The sequence below is a fragment of the Glandiceps talaboti genome, chromosome 17 (assembly GCF_964340395.1).
Source record: "Glandiceps talaboti chromosome 17, keGlaTala1.1, whole genome shotgun sequence".
In the NCBI taxonomy this organism is placed as follows: Eukaryota; Metazoa; Hemichordata; class Enteropneusta; family Spengelidae; genus Glandiceps; species Glandiceps talaboti.
Window position 1 is genome coordinate 784,695 of NC_135565.1, and position 20,013 is coordinate 804,707.

At 34.5% G+C, this 20,013-nt stretch overlaps 1 protein-coding gene across 1 annotated transcript in view; it reads right to left on the reverse strand.

Annotated features, from left to right (window-relative positions):
* Positions 1–20,013, reverse strand: part of LOC144448602 (cytosolic carboxypeptidase 2-like) — a 211,183-nt gene that overhangs the window by 142,726 nt on the left and 48,444 nt on the right. The window contains exons 10-11 of the mRNA XM_078138878.1: positions 19,543–19,664; positions 8,469–8,589 (exon numbers count right to left, since the gene is read on the reverse strand). Coding sequence (XP_077995004.1) covers positions 8,469–8,589; positions 19,543–19,664 — 243 coding nt within the window. The remainder of the gene's footprint in view (positions 1–8,468; positions 8,590–19,542; positions 19,665–20,013) is intronic.

Below are 20,013 nucleotides of genomic sequence, written 5' to 3' on the forward strand. Positions count from 1 at the left end.
AACTGGTTTAGGTCAAAAAATTACAAATACATGTATCGGCCAATGATATGTAATGTACCCCTCGAGGTAACCATAATCCCTAAGTCATCTCATTTTCATGCTTGTTCACAATTTAGACATCTTTTGAAAGTTCTGTCAATTCAGCGTACAAAGGCAATCATTTCAAAGGTAACCCGTGCATATTTTTAATAGCAATAAACATTGAATTGATACCATAAAAATCTCGGACCTGTCACCAGCATAACTGTCACAGCCTTGCTTGCAGAGATTATACATTTTTTAAATTTTTTTATTTATAATTGTATTAAGCAATATTGTAAATAATATATATGCAGTTATTGTTATTTTTATGATATTTACTATGACTCATGAGTTACTTCCCTGTACAATCTGAATATTGCACAGAGTAATATGTATCATCACAGGGACCTGGAGGCATATAAGCAAAGATCGATATACTAGACTAAGTAAACTAGTATGTTTTTGGCTACTTTTTATGTTCAATAAATATGGAGCGTAATTTATTGTCAAGGTGTATCTTTAGCTGTTATCAACTAGTTCACTATTAGGGGGTTCACACTGAGATATTTATGTGTATGCATAGTAATGTGTTAATTACTTTTATACTTCCAACCTTTTGTGTAAACATTCGTTGTCTAACTTATGATAAGTATATACAATAGACACCAGTAGAAAGATAACCAGCAAGGCAGAGCTATGTTGTTTATAGACACCAGTAGAAAGATAACCAGCAAGGCAGAGCTATGTTGTTTATAGACACCAGTAGAAAGATAACCAGCAAGGCAGAGCTATGTTGTTTATAGACACCAGTAGAAAGATAACCAGCAAGGCAGAGCTATGTTGTTTATCTGCTATCAAAGAAGTTTTAACGAGATAGCACCGTAATTTGCGTAAATATTCTCTTCAGATTTTGTGGATTTCCATTGTATTGACTCTCGATTATAAGTTTTAACGGTACATTTAGGCCGACATGCGAGTATCACAGCCATAAAAGTTCAAACGCTGTGAGCATTGGAGGTACATGTATCTGTGAATATATGGTTTGTGTAAAAGTTGCTATTGATGTCTACGTTTTAGGTACTTGTCCTCGCGTTTTAATTTTTACGATATTTCCATCTTGAAGTTTTTCACTGAGAGTGAATGTGAATGTACTCGGAAAAGTAATGGGGTGACTGGGGGAACCCGTCCCATTTTACATGTGCAAGTCAGATGGCGTCACGTAATTAATCTGCAAATAAATGCACCTAGTTCTCAACATCACGTAATTACGTACAATTAGTGTTCGGTAGGATTTTTTTTCGTTTGTTTCACTGAAATATTTCATAGCAGACGACTGATGTGCGAAGTGAAATTGATAACATATATTGGGTCATTTCACCAGTGCAGTAAGTGTTTGGAAGTTGAGTACTGCGTGAATCATTTTTGACTTTTTTACCCGTGAATGTCTACGCCACACTAATTCCTCTGAAGATTGTTCAGTTCAAATAAATTAAAGTAAAGACGATACGAGATTTGATACATACTGATATTGTTACATGTACAGTAACAGACATGCACACAGTGCACAGATCACAAACGGAAGTGCAAATTTGCCGCCATAACAACGAAAGGCCTAGCGTGGGAAGTATTTCGGAAGGCAGAATTTGCCTGCTGTCTCGTTGTGATATCATTTTTTTATTAGCGGGTTGTTCACCATTTCCATCACTTCTACTTGGCTTACTAGCCGGAGAAAAGAAATTAGTTATTTGCCGTTTACTCCCAGGGTTTACTCATACTGAAACCGGTGGTGGTTCTCCGCTGTGTAGGCTATCTGCTATACTATGTCGACATGTCAAACTATCGTTATTTGAGAAGAGACGTTGAATGTCATGGGCAAACAGGAGTAGAGAATGAAATTTAAAAACCAGAAAATGGCAAAATTATGTCGAAATCAAAGGCTTGCCGACAGTCATGTACAAGAAGAATGGTCCTATCAAATTTGTGTACACTGCTCATGTGAACGGTCATCCAATGCTATCTAATGGAAGTGTCAATCAAAATTAATGTCAACAACATTGTCTATCTGTATGCTTTGATACATTCGGAGCCAGAGTACATCAGTCCTGACAATGTCAATCAGAATATTTAGTCTACAATGCAACGTACAAATTACTTGCAAGTGTGACCGTCAAAATGAGTTGATAAAAATTACCGGCAATTTCTTAGGCAGGTTACTTTGTGAATAGCGTTTCAAGAAAACGCATGCATACATCTATTTTTTATAGTGATAGGATATTTCTATACATCTCAAACATTTTATTGTTCTTATACCCATGACACAGCAAGCAGTCACCCCCTTCAGAAAGTATATGTACAATTTGTAATTGTGTAAACATTGTAACATACATGTAAATACGGAAATGAGTTTCTGCTGAGTCAGCATTCAGCAACATCAGTTACAAAATAAACATGTGTCTCGGTAATTGTCAAGTGAACTCTCAATATTGCTCACTAATTAGCTGGCAACATCGTTAAGTTGCTGTCCAGGAAATTAGTGCGATGACTGTAAACGAAATCACTTCCTGTTGGCTGCAGAAGTCGCCATTCGAATCAAGGTTATCAATCGTCACAGAGCATAGTACAACATGTCCCTCGCTAATAGTAATACACCCATGGTCCACAACAGCGAAAGAGGTAACAACTGGTGAGACTGAATTCAGAATTTGTACGAATAGAAAACACATGAATTCACGTTGGTCGACATGTCGACATCGAGCGTGTTGCATGGCTTGTCGAAAGTTAAACTGGGCATCACGACGGCGAGTGAAATTGTTAACATGCATGAGAAGACGTCTTCGCTTATTTCTCGAACACATGAACGTATACAGCAATAAAAAACACAAGGCAGTCTCTACAATGTCAGCCATGTTGTTTACAGTGATCACACTACGCACTTATCGTTGAGGGCTTTTACGCCGGCGGATAATGGTGTCAAATTCCATGTGTGAACACATACAGCTGATCCCCTCTGTTTAATAATCACCTATTTACGCCGAAGGAAAAAAACTACGAAAAAAGCAATATGAACATGTCTTTTATGTCTAATCTTCTGGGAGATTATCACACTGGACTTTTAGTGGTCTGAGATACAGCTGAGAGCAAAGTAACCAGAGAGAATTAAATACAGCCTCAGACTTGTAGTGGTATGAGATACAGCTGAGAGCAAAGTAACCAGAGAGAATTAAATACAGCCTCAGACTTGTTGTGGTCTGAGATACAGCTGAGAGCAAAGTAACCAGAGAGAATTAAATACAGCCTCAGACTTGTTGTGGTCTGAGATACAGCTGAGAGCAAAGTAACCAGAGAGAATTAAATACAGCCTCAGACTTGTTGTGGTCTGAGATACAGCTGAGAGCAAAGTAACCAGAGAGAATTAAATACAGCCTCAGACTTGCAGTGGTCTGAAATAAAGCTGAGAGCAAAGTAACCAGAGAGAATTAAATACAGCCTCAGACTTGCAGTGGTCTGAGATACAGCTGAGAGCAAAGTAACCAGAGAGAATTAAATACAGCCTCAGACTTGTAGTGGTCTGAGATACAGCTGAGAGCAAAGTAACCAGAGAGAATTAAATACAGCCTCAGACTTGTTGTGGTCTGAGATACAGCTGAGAGCAAAGTAACCAGAGAGAATTAAATACAGCCTCAGACTTGTAGTGGTCTGAAATAAAGCTGAGAGCAAAGTAACCAGAGAGAATTAAATACAGCCTCAGACTTGCAGTGGTCTGAGATACAGCTGAGAGCAAAGTAACCAGAGAGAATTAAATACAGCCTCAGACTTGTAGTGGTCTGAAATAAAGCTGAGAGCAAAGTAACCAGAGAGAATTAAATACAGCCTCAGACTTGCAGTGGTCTGAGATACAGCTGAGAGCAAAGTAACCAGAGAGAATTAAATACAGCCTCAGACTTGTCGTGGTCTGAGATACAGCTGAGAGCAAAGTAACCAGAGAGAATTAAATACAGCCTCAGACTTGTTGTGGTCTGAGATACAGCTGAGAGCAAAGTAACCAGAGAGAATTAAATACAGCCTCAGACTTGTAGTGGTCTGAGATACAGCTGAGAGCAAGTAACCAGAGAGAATTAAATACAGCCTCAGACTTAAAGCTCGTAGTGGTCTGAGATACAGCTGAGAGCAAAGTAACCAGAGAGAATTAAATACAGCCTCAGACTTAAAGCTTGTAGTGGTCTGAGATACAGCTGAGAGCAAAGTAACCAGAGAGAATTAAATACAGCCTCAGACTTGTTGTGGTCTGAGATACAGCTGAGAGCAAAGTAACCAGAGAGAATTAAATACAGCCTCAGACTTGTAGTGGTCTGAAATAAAGCTGAGAGCAAAGTAACCAGAGAGAATTAAATACAGCCTCAGACTTGTAGTGGTCTGAGATACAGCTGAGAGCAAAGTAACCAGAGAGAATTAAATACAGCCTCAGACTTGTAGTGGTCTGAGATACAGCTGACAGCAAAGTAACCAGAGAGAATTAAATACAGCCTCAGACTTGTTGTGGTCTGAGATACAGCTGAGAGCAAAGTAACCAGAGAGAATTAAATACAGCCTCAGACTTGTAGTGGTCTGAAATAAAGCTGAGAGCAAAGTAACCAGAGAGAATTAAATACAGCCTCAGACTTGTTGTGGTCTGAGATACAGCTGAGAGCAAAGTAACCAGACAGAATTAAATACAGCCTCAGACTTGTAGTGGTCTGAGATACAGCTGAGAGCAAAGTAACCAGAGAGAATTAAATACAGCCTCAGACTTGTAGTGGTCTGAAATAAAGCTGAGAGCAAAGTAACAAGAGAGAATTAAATACAGCATCAGACTTGCAGTGGTCTGAGATACAGCTGAGAGCAAAGTAACCAGAGAGAATTAAATACAGCCTCAGACTTAAAGCTTGTAGTGGTCTGAGATACAGCTGAGAGCAAAGTAACCAGAGAGAATTAAATACAGCCTCAGACTTAAAGCTTGTAGTGGTCTGAGATACAGCTGAGAGCAAAGTAACCAGAGAGAATTAAATACAGCCTCAGACTTAAAGCTTGTAGTGGTCTGAGATACAGCTGAGAGCAAAGTAACCAGAGAGAATTAAATACAGCCTCAGACTTGTAGTGGTCTGAGATACAGCTGAGAGCAAAGTAACAAGAGAGAATTAAATACAGCCTCAGACTTGTTGTGGTCTGAGATACAGCTGAGAGCAAAGTAACCAGAGAGAATTAAATACAGCCTCAGACTTGTAGTGGTCTGAGATACAGCTGAGAGCAAAGTAACCAGAGAGAATTAAATACAGCCTCAGACTTGTAGTGGTCTGAGATACAGCTGAGAGCAAAGTAACCAGAGAGAATTAAATACAGCCTCAGACTTGCAGTGGTCTGAGATACAGCTGAGAGCAAAGTAACCAAAGAGAATTAAATACAGCCTCAGACTTGTTGTGGTCTGAGATACAGCTGAGAGCAAAGTAACCAGAGAGAATTAAATACAGCCTCAGACTTGTAGTGGTCTGAGATACAGCTGAGAGCAAAGTAACCAAAGAGAATTAAATACAGCCTCAGACTTGTTGTGGTCTGAGATACAGCTGAGAGCAAAGTAACCAGAGAGAATTAAATACAGCCTCAGACTTGTAGTGGTCTGAGATACAGCTGAGAGCAAAGTAACCAAAGAGAATTAAATACAGCCTCAGACTTGTAGTGGTCTGAGATACAGCTGAGAGCAAAGTAACCAGAGAGAATTAAATACAGCCTCAGACTTGTTGTGGTCTGAGATACAGCTGAGAGCAAAGTAACCAGAGAGAATTAAATACAGCCTCAGACTTGTAGTGGTCTGAGATACAGCTGAGAGCAAAGTAACCAGAGAGAATTAAATACAGCCTCAGACTTAAAGCTTGTAGTGGTCTGAGATACAGCTGAGAGCAAAGTAACCAGAGAGAATTAAATACAGCCTCAGACTTAAAGCTTGTAGTGGTCTGAGATACAGCTGAGAGCAAAGTAACCAGAGAGAATTAAATACAGCCTCAGACTTGCAGTGGTCTGAGATACAGCTGAGAGCAAAGTAACCAGAGAGAATTAAATACAGCCTCAGACTTGTTGTGGTCTGAGATACAGCTGAGAGCAAAGTAACCAGAGAGAATTAAATACAGCCTCAGACTTGTAGTGGTCTGAGATACAGCTGAGAGCAAAGTAACAAGAGAGAATTAAATACAGCCTCAGACTTGTAGTGGTCTGAGATAAAGCTGAGAGCAAAGTAACCAGAGAGAATTAAATACAGCCTCAGACTTGTTGTGGTCTGAGATACAGCTGAGAGCAAAGTAACCAGAGAGAATTAAATACAGCCTCAGACTTGTAGTGGTCTGAGATACAGCTGAGAGCAAAGTAACCAGAGAGAATTAAATACAGCCTCAGACTTGTAGTGGTCTGAGATACAGCTGAGAGCAAAGTAACCAGAGAGAATTAAATACAGCCTCAGACTTGTAGTGGTCTGAGATACAGCTGAGAGCAAAGTAACCAGAGAGAATTAAATACAGCCTCAGACTTGTAGTGGTCTGAGATACAGCTGAGAGCAAAGTAACAAGAGAGAATTAAATACAGCCTCAGACTTGCAGTGGTCTGAGATACAGCTGAGAGCAAAGTAACCAGAGAGAATTAAATACAGCCTCAGACTTGTAGTGGTCTGAGATACAGCTGAGAGCAAAGTAACCAGAGAGAATTAAATACAGCCTCAGACTTGTAGTGGTCTGAGATACAGCTGAGAGCAAAGTAACCAGAGAGAATTAAATACAGCCTCAGACTTGTAGTGGTCTGAGATAAAGCTGAGAGCAAAGTAACCAGAGAGAATTAAATACAGCCTCAGACTTGTAGTGGTCTGAGATACAGCTGAGAGCAAAGTAACCAGAGAGAATTAAATACAGCCTCAGACTTGTAGTGGTCTGAGATACAGCTGAGAGCAAAGTAACCAGAGAGAATTAAATACAGCCTCAGACTTGTAGTGGTCTGAGATAAAGCTGAGAGCAAAGTAACCAGAGAGAATTAAATACAGCCTCAGACTTGTTGTGGTCTGAGATAAAGCTGAGAGCAAAGTAACCAGAGAGAATTAAATACAGCCTCAGACTTGTTGTGGTCTGAGATACAGCTGAGAGCAAAGTAACCAGAGAGAATTAAATACAGCCTCAGACTTGTAGTGGTCTGAGATACAGCTGAGAGCAAAGTAACCAGAGAGAATTAAATACAGCCTCAGACTTGTAGTGGTCTGAAATAAAGCTGAGAGCAAAGTAACCAGAGAGAATTAAATACAGCCTCAGACTTGTTGTGGTCTGAGATACAGCTGAGAGCAAAGTAACCAGAGAGAATTAAATACAGCCTCAGACTTGTAGTGGTCTGAGATACAGCTGAGAGCAAAGTAACCAGAGAGAATTAAATACAGCCTCAGACTTTTAGTGGTCTGAGATACAGCTGAGAGCAAAGTAACCAGAGAGAATTAAATACAGCCTCAGACTTGTAGTGGTCTGAAATAAAGCTGAGAGCAAAGTAACCAGAGAGAATTAAATACAGCCTCAGACTTGTAGTGGTCTGAGATACAGCTGAGAGCAAAGTAACCAGAGAGAATTAAATACAGCCTCAGACTTGTTGTGGTCTGAAATAAAGCTGAGAGCAAAGTAACCAGAGAGAATTAAATACAGCCTCAGACTTGTTGTGGTCTGAGATACAGCTGAGAGCAAAGTAACCAGAGAGAATTAAATACAGCCTCAGACTTGTAGTGGTATGAGATACAGCTGAGAGCAAAGTAACCAGAGAGAATTAAATACAGCCTCAGACTTTTAGTGGTCTGAGATACAGCTGAGAGCAAAGTAACCAGACAGAATTAAATACAGCCTCAGACTTGTAGTGGTCTGAGATACAGCTGAGAGCAAAGTAACCAGAGAGAATTAAATACAGCCTCAGACTTGTAGTGGTCTGAGATACAGCTGAGAGCAAAGTAACCAGAGAGAATTAAATACAGCCTCAGACTTGTTGTGGTCTGAGATAGAGAACTACAAATGTCAAGCCAATTCACACCTTCTAAATCCCCCATTGTCTTACACTGTCCATTAGGCAAGGAGTTGGTTATCACCCATGCACAAACTTTAATATCATCTCCTAGAGGACTGCTATATCCTGTACATGTCAAACCAGAGACCCTGGACGTTGAGGGTGAGGGTCTATGGTCAAACACTGAGTCAACATTTTGACAGCCAAAGGACATAACAAGGGAGTGTGACAGCAATTAACACATTACTGTGTTACAATTAGTGAACTAGCTCATAACAATTAAAGATACACCATGACAATAATCATTATTTAACATAAAAGTAGTTAAAAACATAATGTGCAGATCTTTGCATAATCATATACCTACTGTTCCCTGTGGTATAACTGGCATTATGAGATCTTACCTGTAAATCTGAGTATGTATATGGATAGCAGTGTGCAAAGTAATACATGTCATTGGCATTAGGAAATGTACATGTCCATGTCAATGAATAAAAATACTTGTCTCCTTTCACATTGGTCCGTCTGAAATCAAATATTTAGAATATCAACTATTAGTTAGGGAATGTAGACTTGTAATAGTATTATAGGTCTCTATATGTAAATAATTTATAGAAATTATATGCCTCTTTAGATAATACTGTAAAACAAATACATGTTCTATAGCGTTGTGTACAAGAAGATACATTTGTGAAAAATAAAGCCAATTTTTCATTACATGGTGGAGAAACTTGAAGTCCATCAAACACAATTCATACCTTATTGTATTACGGTATCAAACACAATTCATACCTTATTGTATTACAGTATCACACACAATTAATACCTTATTGTATTACAGTATCAAACACAATTCATACCTTATTGTATTACGGTATCAAACACAATTCATACCTTATTGTATTACAGTATCACACACAATTCATACCTTATTGTATTACGGTATCAAACACAATTAATACCTTATTGTATTACAGTATCAAACACAATTCATACCTTATTGTATTACGGTATCACACACAATTCATACCTTATTGTATTACGGTATCACACACAATTCATACCTTATTGTATTACGGTATCAAACACAATTAATACCTTATTGTATTACAGTATCAAACACAATTCATACCTTATTGTATTACGGTATCACACACAATTCATACCTTATTGTATTACGGTATCAAACACAATTCATACCTTATTGTATTACAGTATCAAACACAATTCATACCTTATTGTATTACAGTATCAAACACAATTCATACCTTATTGTATTACGGTATCACACACAATTCATACCTTATTGTATTACGGTATCAAACACAATTCATACCTTATTGTATTACAGTATCAAACACAATTCATACCTTATTGTATTACAGTATCAAACACAATTCATACCTTATTGTATTACAGTATCAAACACAATTCATACCTTATTGTATTACAGTATCAAACACAATTCATACCTTATTGTACTACGGTATCAAACACAATTCATACCTTATTGTATTACAGTATCGCACACAATTAATACCTTATTGTATTACAGTATCAAACACAATTAATACCTTATTGTATTACAGTATCACACACAATTAATACCTTATTGTATTACGGTATCACACACAATTAATACCTTATTGTATTACAGTATCAAACACAATTCACACCTTATTGTATTACGGTATCAAACACAATTCATACCTTATTGTATTACAGTATCAAACACAATTCATACCTTATTGTATTACTGTATCGCACACAATTCATACCTTATTGTATTACAGTATCACACACAATTCATACCTTATTGTATTACATATCAAACACAATTAATACCTTATTGTATTACAGTATCACACACAATTCATACCTTATTGTATTACAGTATCGCACACAATTCATACCTTATTGTATTACAGTATCACACACAATTAATACCTTATTGTATTACAGTATCACACACAATTCATACCTTATTGTATTACGGTATCAAACACAATTCATACCTTATTGTATTACAGTATCAAACACAATTAATACCTTATTGTATTACAGTATCAAACACAATTCATACCTTATTGTATTACAGTATCACACACAATTCATACCTTATTGTATTACAGTATCAAACACAATTCATACCTTATTGTATTACAGTATCACACACAATTCATACCTGATTGTATTACGGTATCACACACAATTCATACCTTATTGTATTACAGTATCACACACAATTCATACCTTATTGTATTACGGTATCACACACAATTCATACCTTATTGTATTACAGTATCAAACACAATTCATACCTTATTGTATTACGGTATCAAACACAATTCATACCTTATTGTATTACAGTATCAAACACAATTCATACCTTATTGTATTACGGTATCACACACAATTCATACCTTATTGTATTACGGTATCACACACAATTAATACCTTACTGTATTACGGTATCAAACACAATTCATACCTTATTGTATTACGGTATCACACACAATTCATACCTTATTGTATTACGGTATCACACACAATTAATACCTTACTGTATTACGGTATCAAACACAATTCATACCTTATTGTATTACAGTATCAAACACAATTAATACCTTATTGTATTACAGTATCACACACAATTCACTCCTTATTGTATTACGGTATCACACACAATTCATACCTTATTGTATTACGGTATCACACACAATTCACTCCTTATTGTATTACAGTATCAAACACAATTCACTCCTTATTGTATTACGGTATCACACACAATTCATACCTTATTGTATTACAGTATCAAACACAATTCATACCTTATTGTATTACAGTATCACACACAATTCATACCTTATTGTATTACAGTATCAAACACAATTCATACCTTATTGTATTACAGTATCACACACAATTCATACCTGATTGTATTACGGTATCACACACAATTCATACCTTATTGTATTACAGTATCACACACAATTCATACCTTATTGTATTACGGTATCACACACAATTCATACCTTATTGTATTACAGTATCAAACACAATTCATACCTTATTGTATTACAGTATCAAACACAATTCATACCTTATTGTATTACGGTATCAAACACAATTCATACCTTATTGTATTACAGTATCAAACACAATTCATACCTTATTGTATTACGGTATCACACACAATTCATACCTTATTGTATTACGGTATCACACACAATTAATACCTTACTGTATTACGGTATCAAACACAATTCATACCTTATTGTATTACAGTATCAAACACAATTAATACCTTATTGTATTACAGTATCACACACAATTCACTCCTTATTGTATTACGGTATCACACACAATTCATACCTTATTGTATTACGGTATCACACACAATTCACTCCTTATTGTATTACAGTATCAAACACAATTCACTCCTTATTGTATTACGGTATCACACACAATTCATACCTTATTGTATTACGGTATCACACACAATTAATACCTTACTGTATTACGGTATCAAACACAATTCATACCTTATTGTATTACAGTATCAAACACAATTCATACCTTATTGTATTACAGTATCACACACAATTCATACCTTATTGTATTACAGTATCACACACAATTCATACCTTATTGTATTACAGTATCACACACAATTCATACCTTATTGTATTACAGTATCACACACAATTCATACCTTATTGTATTACAGTATCAAACACAATTCATACCTTATTGTATTACAGTATCACACACAATTCATACCTTATTGTATTACAGTATCACACACAATTCATACCTTACTGTATTACAGTATCACACACAATTCATACCTTATTGTATTACAGTATCAAACACAATTCATACCTTATTGTATTACGGTATCACACACAATTAATACCTTATTGTATTATAGTATCACACACAATTCATACCTTATTGTATTACAGTATCAAACACAATTCATACCTTATTGTATTACGGTATCACACACAATTCATACCTGATTGTATTACGGTATCACACACAATTAATACCTTATTGTATTACGGTATCACACACAATTCATACCTTATTGTACTACGGTATCACACACAATTCATACCTTATTGTATTACAGTATCACACACAATTCATACCTTATTGTATTACAGTATCACACACAATTCATACCTTATTGTATTACGGTATCACACACAATTCATACCTTATTGTATTACAGTATCAAACACAATTCATACCTTATTGTATTACAGTATCACACACAATTCATACCTTATTGTATTACGGTATCACACACAATTAATACCTTATTGTATTACAGTATCACACACAATTCATACCTTATTGTATTACGGTATCACACACAATTCATACCTTATTGTATTACGGTATCAAACACAATTAATACCTTATTGTATTCAGGGGTGAACAAATCCAATGGTCCGAGGTCCGGGACCAGTGATTTTTTTGGGCGGACCACACAAATTTGACCTTGTCTGGTCCGTCGGACCAGTACCTTAAACTGTAAATAATCATGCTAAAAAGTAGGAACAGCAACAACTGAATGTGAACAAACAAGAAATACGATCACGATGGAGCTAAAACTACAAGCCTTGCATGGCCTTTCGATGGGTCATCAAGTATTATCAGGTGACTTCCAACTTCAAACCAGCAATATGCTATAGAGAGGGGGCGTGAACTTTGACAGTTGAATGACTGGTGGTGCGTCAATACGTCATAGTAGCGGCCTTACATTGTAGTTTATTTCACTGAATCAACAACAATGTGAAATGATAGACAGGAGATAACACTCAACGCACATGTGGCTCATATCATTACTAGTAGGGACATACCGGTTTAGGGACACAAGAATTAGGAAGACAAGAGTAATAATTTCATTGTATAATAATTAAAATGTATCAAACGAAACATTTTATTCTGTCAGCATTGATTGTATTATTGTTTTTATTCATAAAGGAGCTTCAAATGATTTATAATAGAACCCCTTTCATGAAATGAAGTCATCCAAATGACGCACAAACTTCATGTTATCCCACAAAAGTCCGGGACAAAAGTTACCAAGTTTGTCCACTGGGCAAGTGAATAACAAATGTTTCATCATTTTTGCCAACCTCAGTTACTTCCATGATAGCAATCACTGACTGTCATCTTGGTTTTTCCAATGACTTACAAGGGTTGACGATACCATACCAGTCCTCCTGCATTGCTTTCTGCAATATGCTGGTCTCGAACCTCAGATGCAAAGCTCAGATGTGTACACACGTGTTGCTCATTCCATTTCGGGTGTGTGGGTTGCTTATTAGACACATAACACAAATGCACTCCAAATCTGAGCATTTATGCTGCTTATTATCATTTACTTTGTAATATATAAAACATTACACGATCAAAAATATACACCACCTGTTTCATTTTCTCCTTGCATGTAATTTAGGTGTAACTAAAAATAATGTGCTAAGACCAACCCTAGACAGAAATGGTATGCGCCAAGGCATTTCCCACGATATCTTATCTGTTACTATCTGTAAACATAGGACGTCAGTGTCCACACTACGGTAGTACCTCTAAAATAAACGACCATTTCCCAAGTACATTTACTGTGTAATGTGTGGCTATCCATCTCGTAAATAATTTAGACCCATCTGAAACGCGATTGGCTGTAAAGTTTTAAATGGACAACACGGACAATGGTCAATCTTTTGAGCTATGGAAAACAACTGACCAGCATGACACCAAATGATCATTCTGATTCTAGGGTTACACTTACAGATAGTCAACGAAGTATCTATTTTAGCACTGTGATATGATATTTGCCAAAGCCTCGATAACTGGCGAATTTGATATTATCTCCACACCGTCACACGGACTCCCTCTAGTCAGGCAATGTATGTGTTCCTAGATCTTTTTCCAAAGCCTCGACAACTGGTAAATTTGATTTTATCTCGACACAGTCACACCGTGGACACAAGGACTCCTAGTCAGGCAATGTATGTGTTCGTAGTTTTTTTTTCGTGAGATTGATAGGATCAACTTTGAAGGCAGGGGTCGGTTTCTTTGTACAATTGTGATGATTTGCTTGCAATATCTGGGTTTTCCAGACAAGTTTGACAAAACGTAGTACAACTTTTGTCGTCATACTGCAATCATGACCAAATAAAACTGTTTTTCAATGTTCTTGTCACATATTTCTGTCAAATTTCTAATCAATCCTTTGTGAAATCCAAGTGAAGTCGCCGTTCAATATTTTTCGTTTCGTCGATGCGTCAAAAATAACCGTTACAAATATAATAGAATTGTCAATTGACTGAAACCAAGCATGTCAACTTTATATTTATCAATATAAATTGGGTATTGTTCAACTAAAAGTGGTGTACGTCTAAATATATAGATTCATAGGCAAGATTTAATGTTTCACGTTAGCAGGACCACGGACCACTAATTCTTTCAGCAGGACCACTGGATTTTTTAAGGCACCGGTCCGGGGACCACCAGTTTACAAAATGATTTGTTCACCCCTGGTATTACAGTATCACACACAATTAATACCTTATTGTATTACAGTATCAAACACAATTCATACCTTATTGTATTACAGTATCAAACACAATTCATACCTTATTGTATTACGGTATCAAACACAATTCATACCTTATTGTATTACGGTATCAAACACAATTCATACCTTATTGTATTACGGTATCAAACACAATTCATACCTTATTGTATTACGGTATCAAACACAATTCATACCTGATTGTATTACGGTATCAAACACAATTAATACCTTATTGTATTACAGTATCAAACACAATTAATACCTTATTCTATTACAGTATCAAACACAATTAATACCTTATTGTATTACAGTATCAAACACAATTCATACCTTATTGTATTACGGTATCAAACACAATTCATACCTTATTGTATTACGGTATCAAACACAATTCATACCTGATTGTATTACAGTATCAAACACAATTAATACCTTATTGTATTACAGTATCACACACAATTAATACCTTATTGTATTACAGTATCAAACACAATTCACACCTTATTGTATTACAGTATCAAACACAATTTACACCTCATTGTATTACAGTATCAAACACAATTAATACCTTATTGTATTACAGTATCAAACACAATTCATACCTTATTGTATTACAGTATCACACACAATTCATACCTTATTGTATTACAGTATCAAACACAATTAATACCTTATTGTATTACAGTATCACACACAATTAATACCTTATTGTATTACAGTATCAAACACAATTTACACCTTATTGTATTACAGTATCAAACACAATTAATACCTTATTGTATTACAGTATCAAACACAATTCATACCTTATTGTATTACAGTATCACACACAATTCATACCTTATTGTATTACACAATTAATACCTTATTGTATTACAGTATCACACACAATTCATACCTTATTGTATTACACAATTCATACCTTATTGTATTACAGTATCACACACAATTCATACCTTATTGTATTACACAATTAATACCTTATTGTATTACAGTATCAAACACAATTAATACCTTATTGTATTACAGTATCGCACACAATTCATACCTTATTGTATTACGGTATCACACACAATTCATACCTTATTGTATTACAGTATCAAACACAATTAATACCTTATTGTATTACAGTATCACACACAATTAATACCTTATTGTATTACAGTATCACACACAATTCATACCTTATTGTATTACAGTATCAAACACAATTCATACCTTATTGTATTACAGTATCACACACAATTCATACCTTATTGTATTACAGTATCACACACAATTAATACCTTATTGTATTACAGTATCAAACACAATTCATACCTTATTGTATTACAGTATCAAACACAATTCATACCTTATTGTATTACAGTATCAAACACAATTCATACCTTATTGTATTACGGTATCACACACAATTCATACCTTATTGTATTACAGTATCAAACACAATTCATACCTTATTGTATTACAGTATCAAACACAATTAATACCTTATTGTATTACAGTATCAAACACAATTAATACCTTATTGTATTACAATATCAAACACAATTAATACCTTATTGTATTACAGTATCACACACAATTCATACCTTATTATATTACAGTATCAAACACAATTAATACCTTATTGTATTACGGTATCAAACACAATTCATACCTTATTGTATTACAGTATCACACACAATTAATACCTTATTGTATTACAGTATCAAACACAATTCATACCTTATTGTATTACAGTATCAAACACAATTAATACCTTATTGTATTACAGTATCAAACACAATTAATACCTTATTGTATTACAGTATCACACACAATTAATACCTTATTGTATTACAGTATCAAACACAATTCATACCTTATTGTATTACAGTATCAAACACAATTCATACCTTATTGTATTACAGTATCACACACAATTCATACCTTATTGTATTACAGTATCAAACACAATTAATACCTTATTGTATTACAGTATCAAACACAATTCATACCTTATTGTATTACAGTATCAAACACAATTAATACCTTATTGTATTACACAATTAATACCTTATTGTATTACAGTATCAAACACAATTCATACCTTATTGTATTACGGTATCAAACACAATTAATACCTTATTGTATTACGGTATCAAACACAATTCATACCTTATTGTATTACGGTATCAAACACAATTCATACCTTATTGTATTACAGTATCACACACAATTCATACCTTATTGTATTACAGTATCAAACACAATTCATACCTTATTGTATTACAGTATCAAACACAATTCATACCTTATTGTATTACGGTATCAAACACAATTCATACCTTATTGTATTACAGTATCAAACACAATTCATACCTTATTGTATTACAGTATCAAACACAATTCATACCTTATTGTATTACGGTATCAAACACAATTCATACCTTATTGTATTACGGTATCACACACAATTCATACCTTATTGTATTACAGTATCAAACACAATTCATACCTTATTGTATTACAGTATCAAACACAATTCATACCTTATTGTATTACAGTATCAAACACAATTCATACCTTATTGTATTACGGTATCACACACAATTAATACCTTATTGTATTACGGTATCAAACACAATTCATACCTTATTGTATTACAGTATCAAACACAATTAATACCTTATTGTATTACGGTATCACACACAATTAATACCTTATTGTATTACGGTATCACACACAATTCATACCTTATTGTATTACGGTATCAAACACAATTAATACCTTATTGTATTACGGTATCACACACAATTCATACCTTATTGTATTACAGTATCACACACAATTAATACCTTATTGTATTACGGTATCAAACACAATTCATACCTTATTGTATTACAGTATCAAACACAATTCATACCTTATTGTATTACGGTATCACACACAATTCATACCTTATTGTATTACAGTATCAAACACAATTCATACCTTATTGTATTACAGTATCAAACACAATTCATACCTTATTGTATTACAGTATCACACACAATTCATACCTTATTGTATTACAGTATCACACACAATTCATACTTTATTGTATTACGGTATCACACACAATTCATACCTTATTGTATTACAGTATCAAACACAATTCATACCTTATTGTATTACAGTATCGCACACAATTAATACCTTATTGTATTACAGTATCAAACACAATTAATACCTTATTGTATTACGGTATCAAACACAATTCATACCTTATTGTATTACAGTATCACACACAATTAATACCTTACTGTATTACGGTATCAAACACAATTCATACCTTATTGTATTACAGTATCAAACACAATTAATACCTTATTGTATTACAGTATCACACACAATTCACTCCTTATTGTATTACGGTATCACACACAATTCATACCTTATTGTATTACGGTATCACACACAATTCACTCCTTATTGTATTACAGTATCAAACACAATTCACTCCTTATTGTATTACGGTATCACACACAATTCATACCTTATTGTATTACGGTATCAAACACAATTAATACCTTATTGTATTACGGTATCACACACAATTCATACCTTATTGTATTACAGTATCACACACAATTAATACCTTATTGTATTACGGTATCAAACACAATTCATACCTTATTGTATTACAGTATCAAACACAATTCATACCTTATTGTATTACGGTATCAAACACAATTCATACCTTATTGTATTACGGTATCACACACAATTCATACCTTATTGTATTACAGTATCGCACACAATTAATACCTTATTGTATTACAGTATCAAACACAATTAATACCTTATTGTATTACGGTATCAAACACAATTCATATCTTATTGTATTACAGTATCAAACACAATTCATACCTTATTGTATTACGGTATCACACACAATTCATACCTTATTGTATTACAGTATCACACACAATTCATACCTTATTGTATTACAGTATCACACACAATTCATACCTTATTGTATTACAGTATCAAACACAATTCATACCTTATTGTATTACGGTATCACACACAATTCATACCTGATTGTATTACGGTATCACACACAATTCATACCTTATTGTATTACAGTATCAAACACAATTAATACCTTATTGTATTACGGTATCAAACACAATTAATACCTTATTGTATTACAGTATCACACACAATTCATACCTTATTGTATTACAGTATCAAACACAATTCATACCTTATTGTATTACAGTATCAAACACAATTCATACCTTATTGTATTACAGTATCAAACACAATTCATACCTTATTGTATTACGGTATCACACACAATTCATACCTTATTGTATTACAGTATCAAACACAATTCATACCTTATTGTATTACAGTATCACACACAATTAATACCTTATTGTATTACAGTATCACACACAATTCATACCTTATTGTATTACAGTATCAAACACAATTCATACCTTATTGTATTACGGTATCAAACACAATTCATACCTTATTGTATTACGGTATCATACACAATTCATACCTTATTGTATTACGGTATCACACACAATTCATACCTTATTGTATTACAGTATCACACACAATTCATACCTTATTGTATTACAGTATCACACACAATTCATACCTTATTGTATTACAGTATCAAACACAATTCATACCTTATTGTATTACAGTATCACACACAATTCATACCTTATTGTATTACAGTATCAAACACAATTCATACCTTATTGTATTACAGTATCACACACAATTCATACCTTATTGTATTACGGTATCACACACAATTCATACCTTATTGTATTACGGTATCACACACAATTCATACCTTATTGTATTACAGTATCAAAAATAATTCATACCTTATTGTATTACGGTAATACTTGATCTCCTCACCCCATCGTCTCCAACCTAACTTTTTATTCACAGCATCCAATTCTGAATATAATAATGGTCTCATTCCTCTATTGTATAAACTGTCAGGCTGCAATCAAAGATAGTATCAGTATTTTTAAGATTTCATGGAAACAGATCAAACAACTGTTCACTCATAATGAAATGTACAAGAGGCTATTGTTATCTGTTCATTTCTTTCAAAGGTTAAAGACCTCAACCCATGACACACAAACAAGAAGTGCAATTTACTCAGAGAGAAAAATAAAGTATTTACAAGTGATCTATTGGTCGGAATAGCTCCGCTATGTAGAAGTCACCAGATTCTATTGTTCAGGTCCTCCACTATGCAGTAAATTACGTTGTAGCAAAGTAATAAAGTGGTTAGTGGTTTCATATGATGACTCACACACAGTCACTTTAGAACACAGATATTTTGA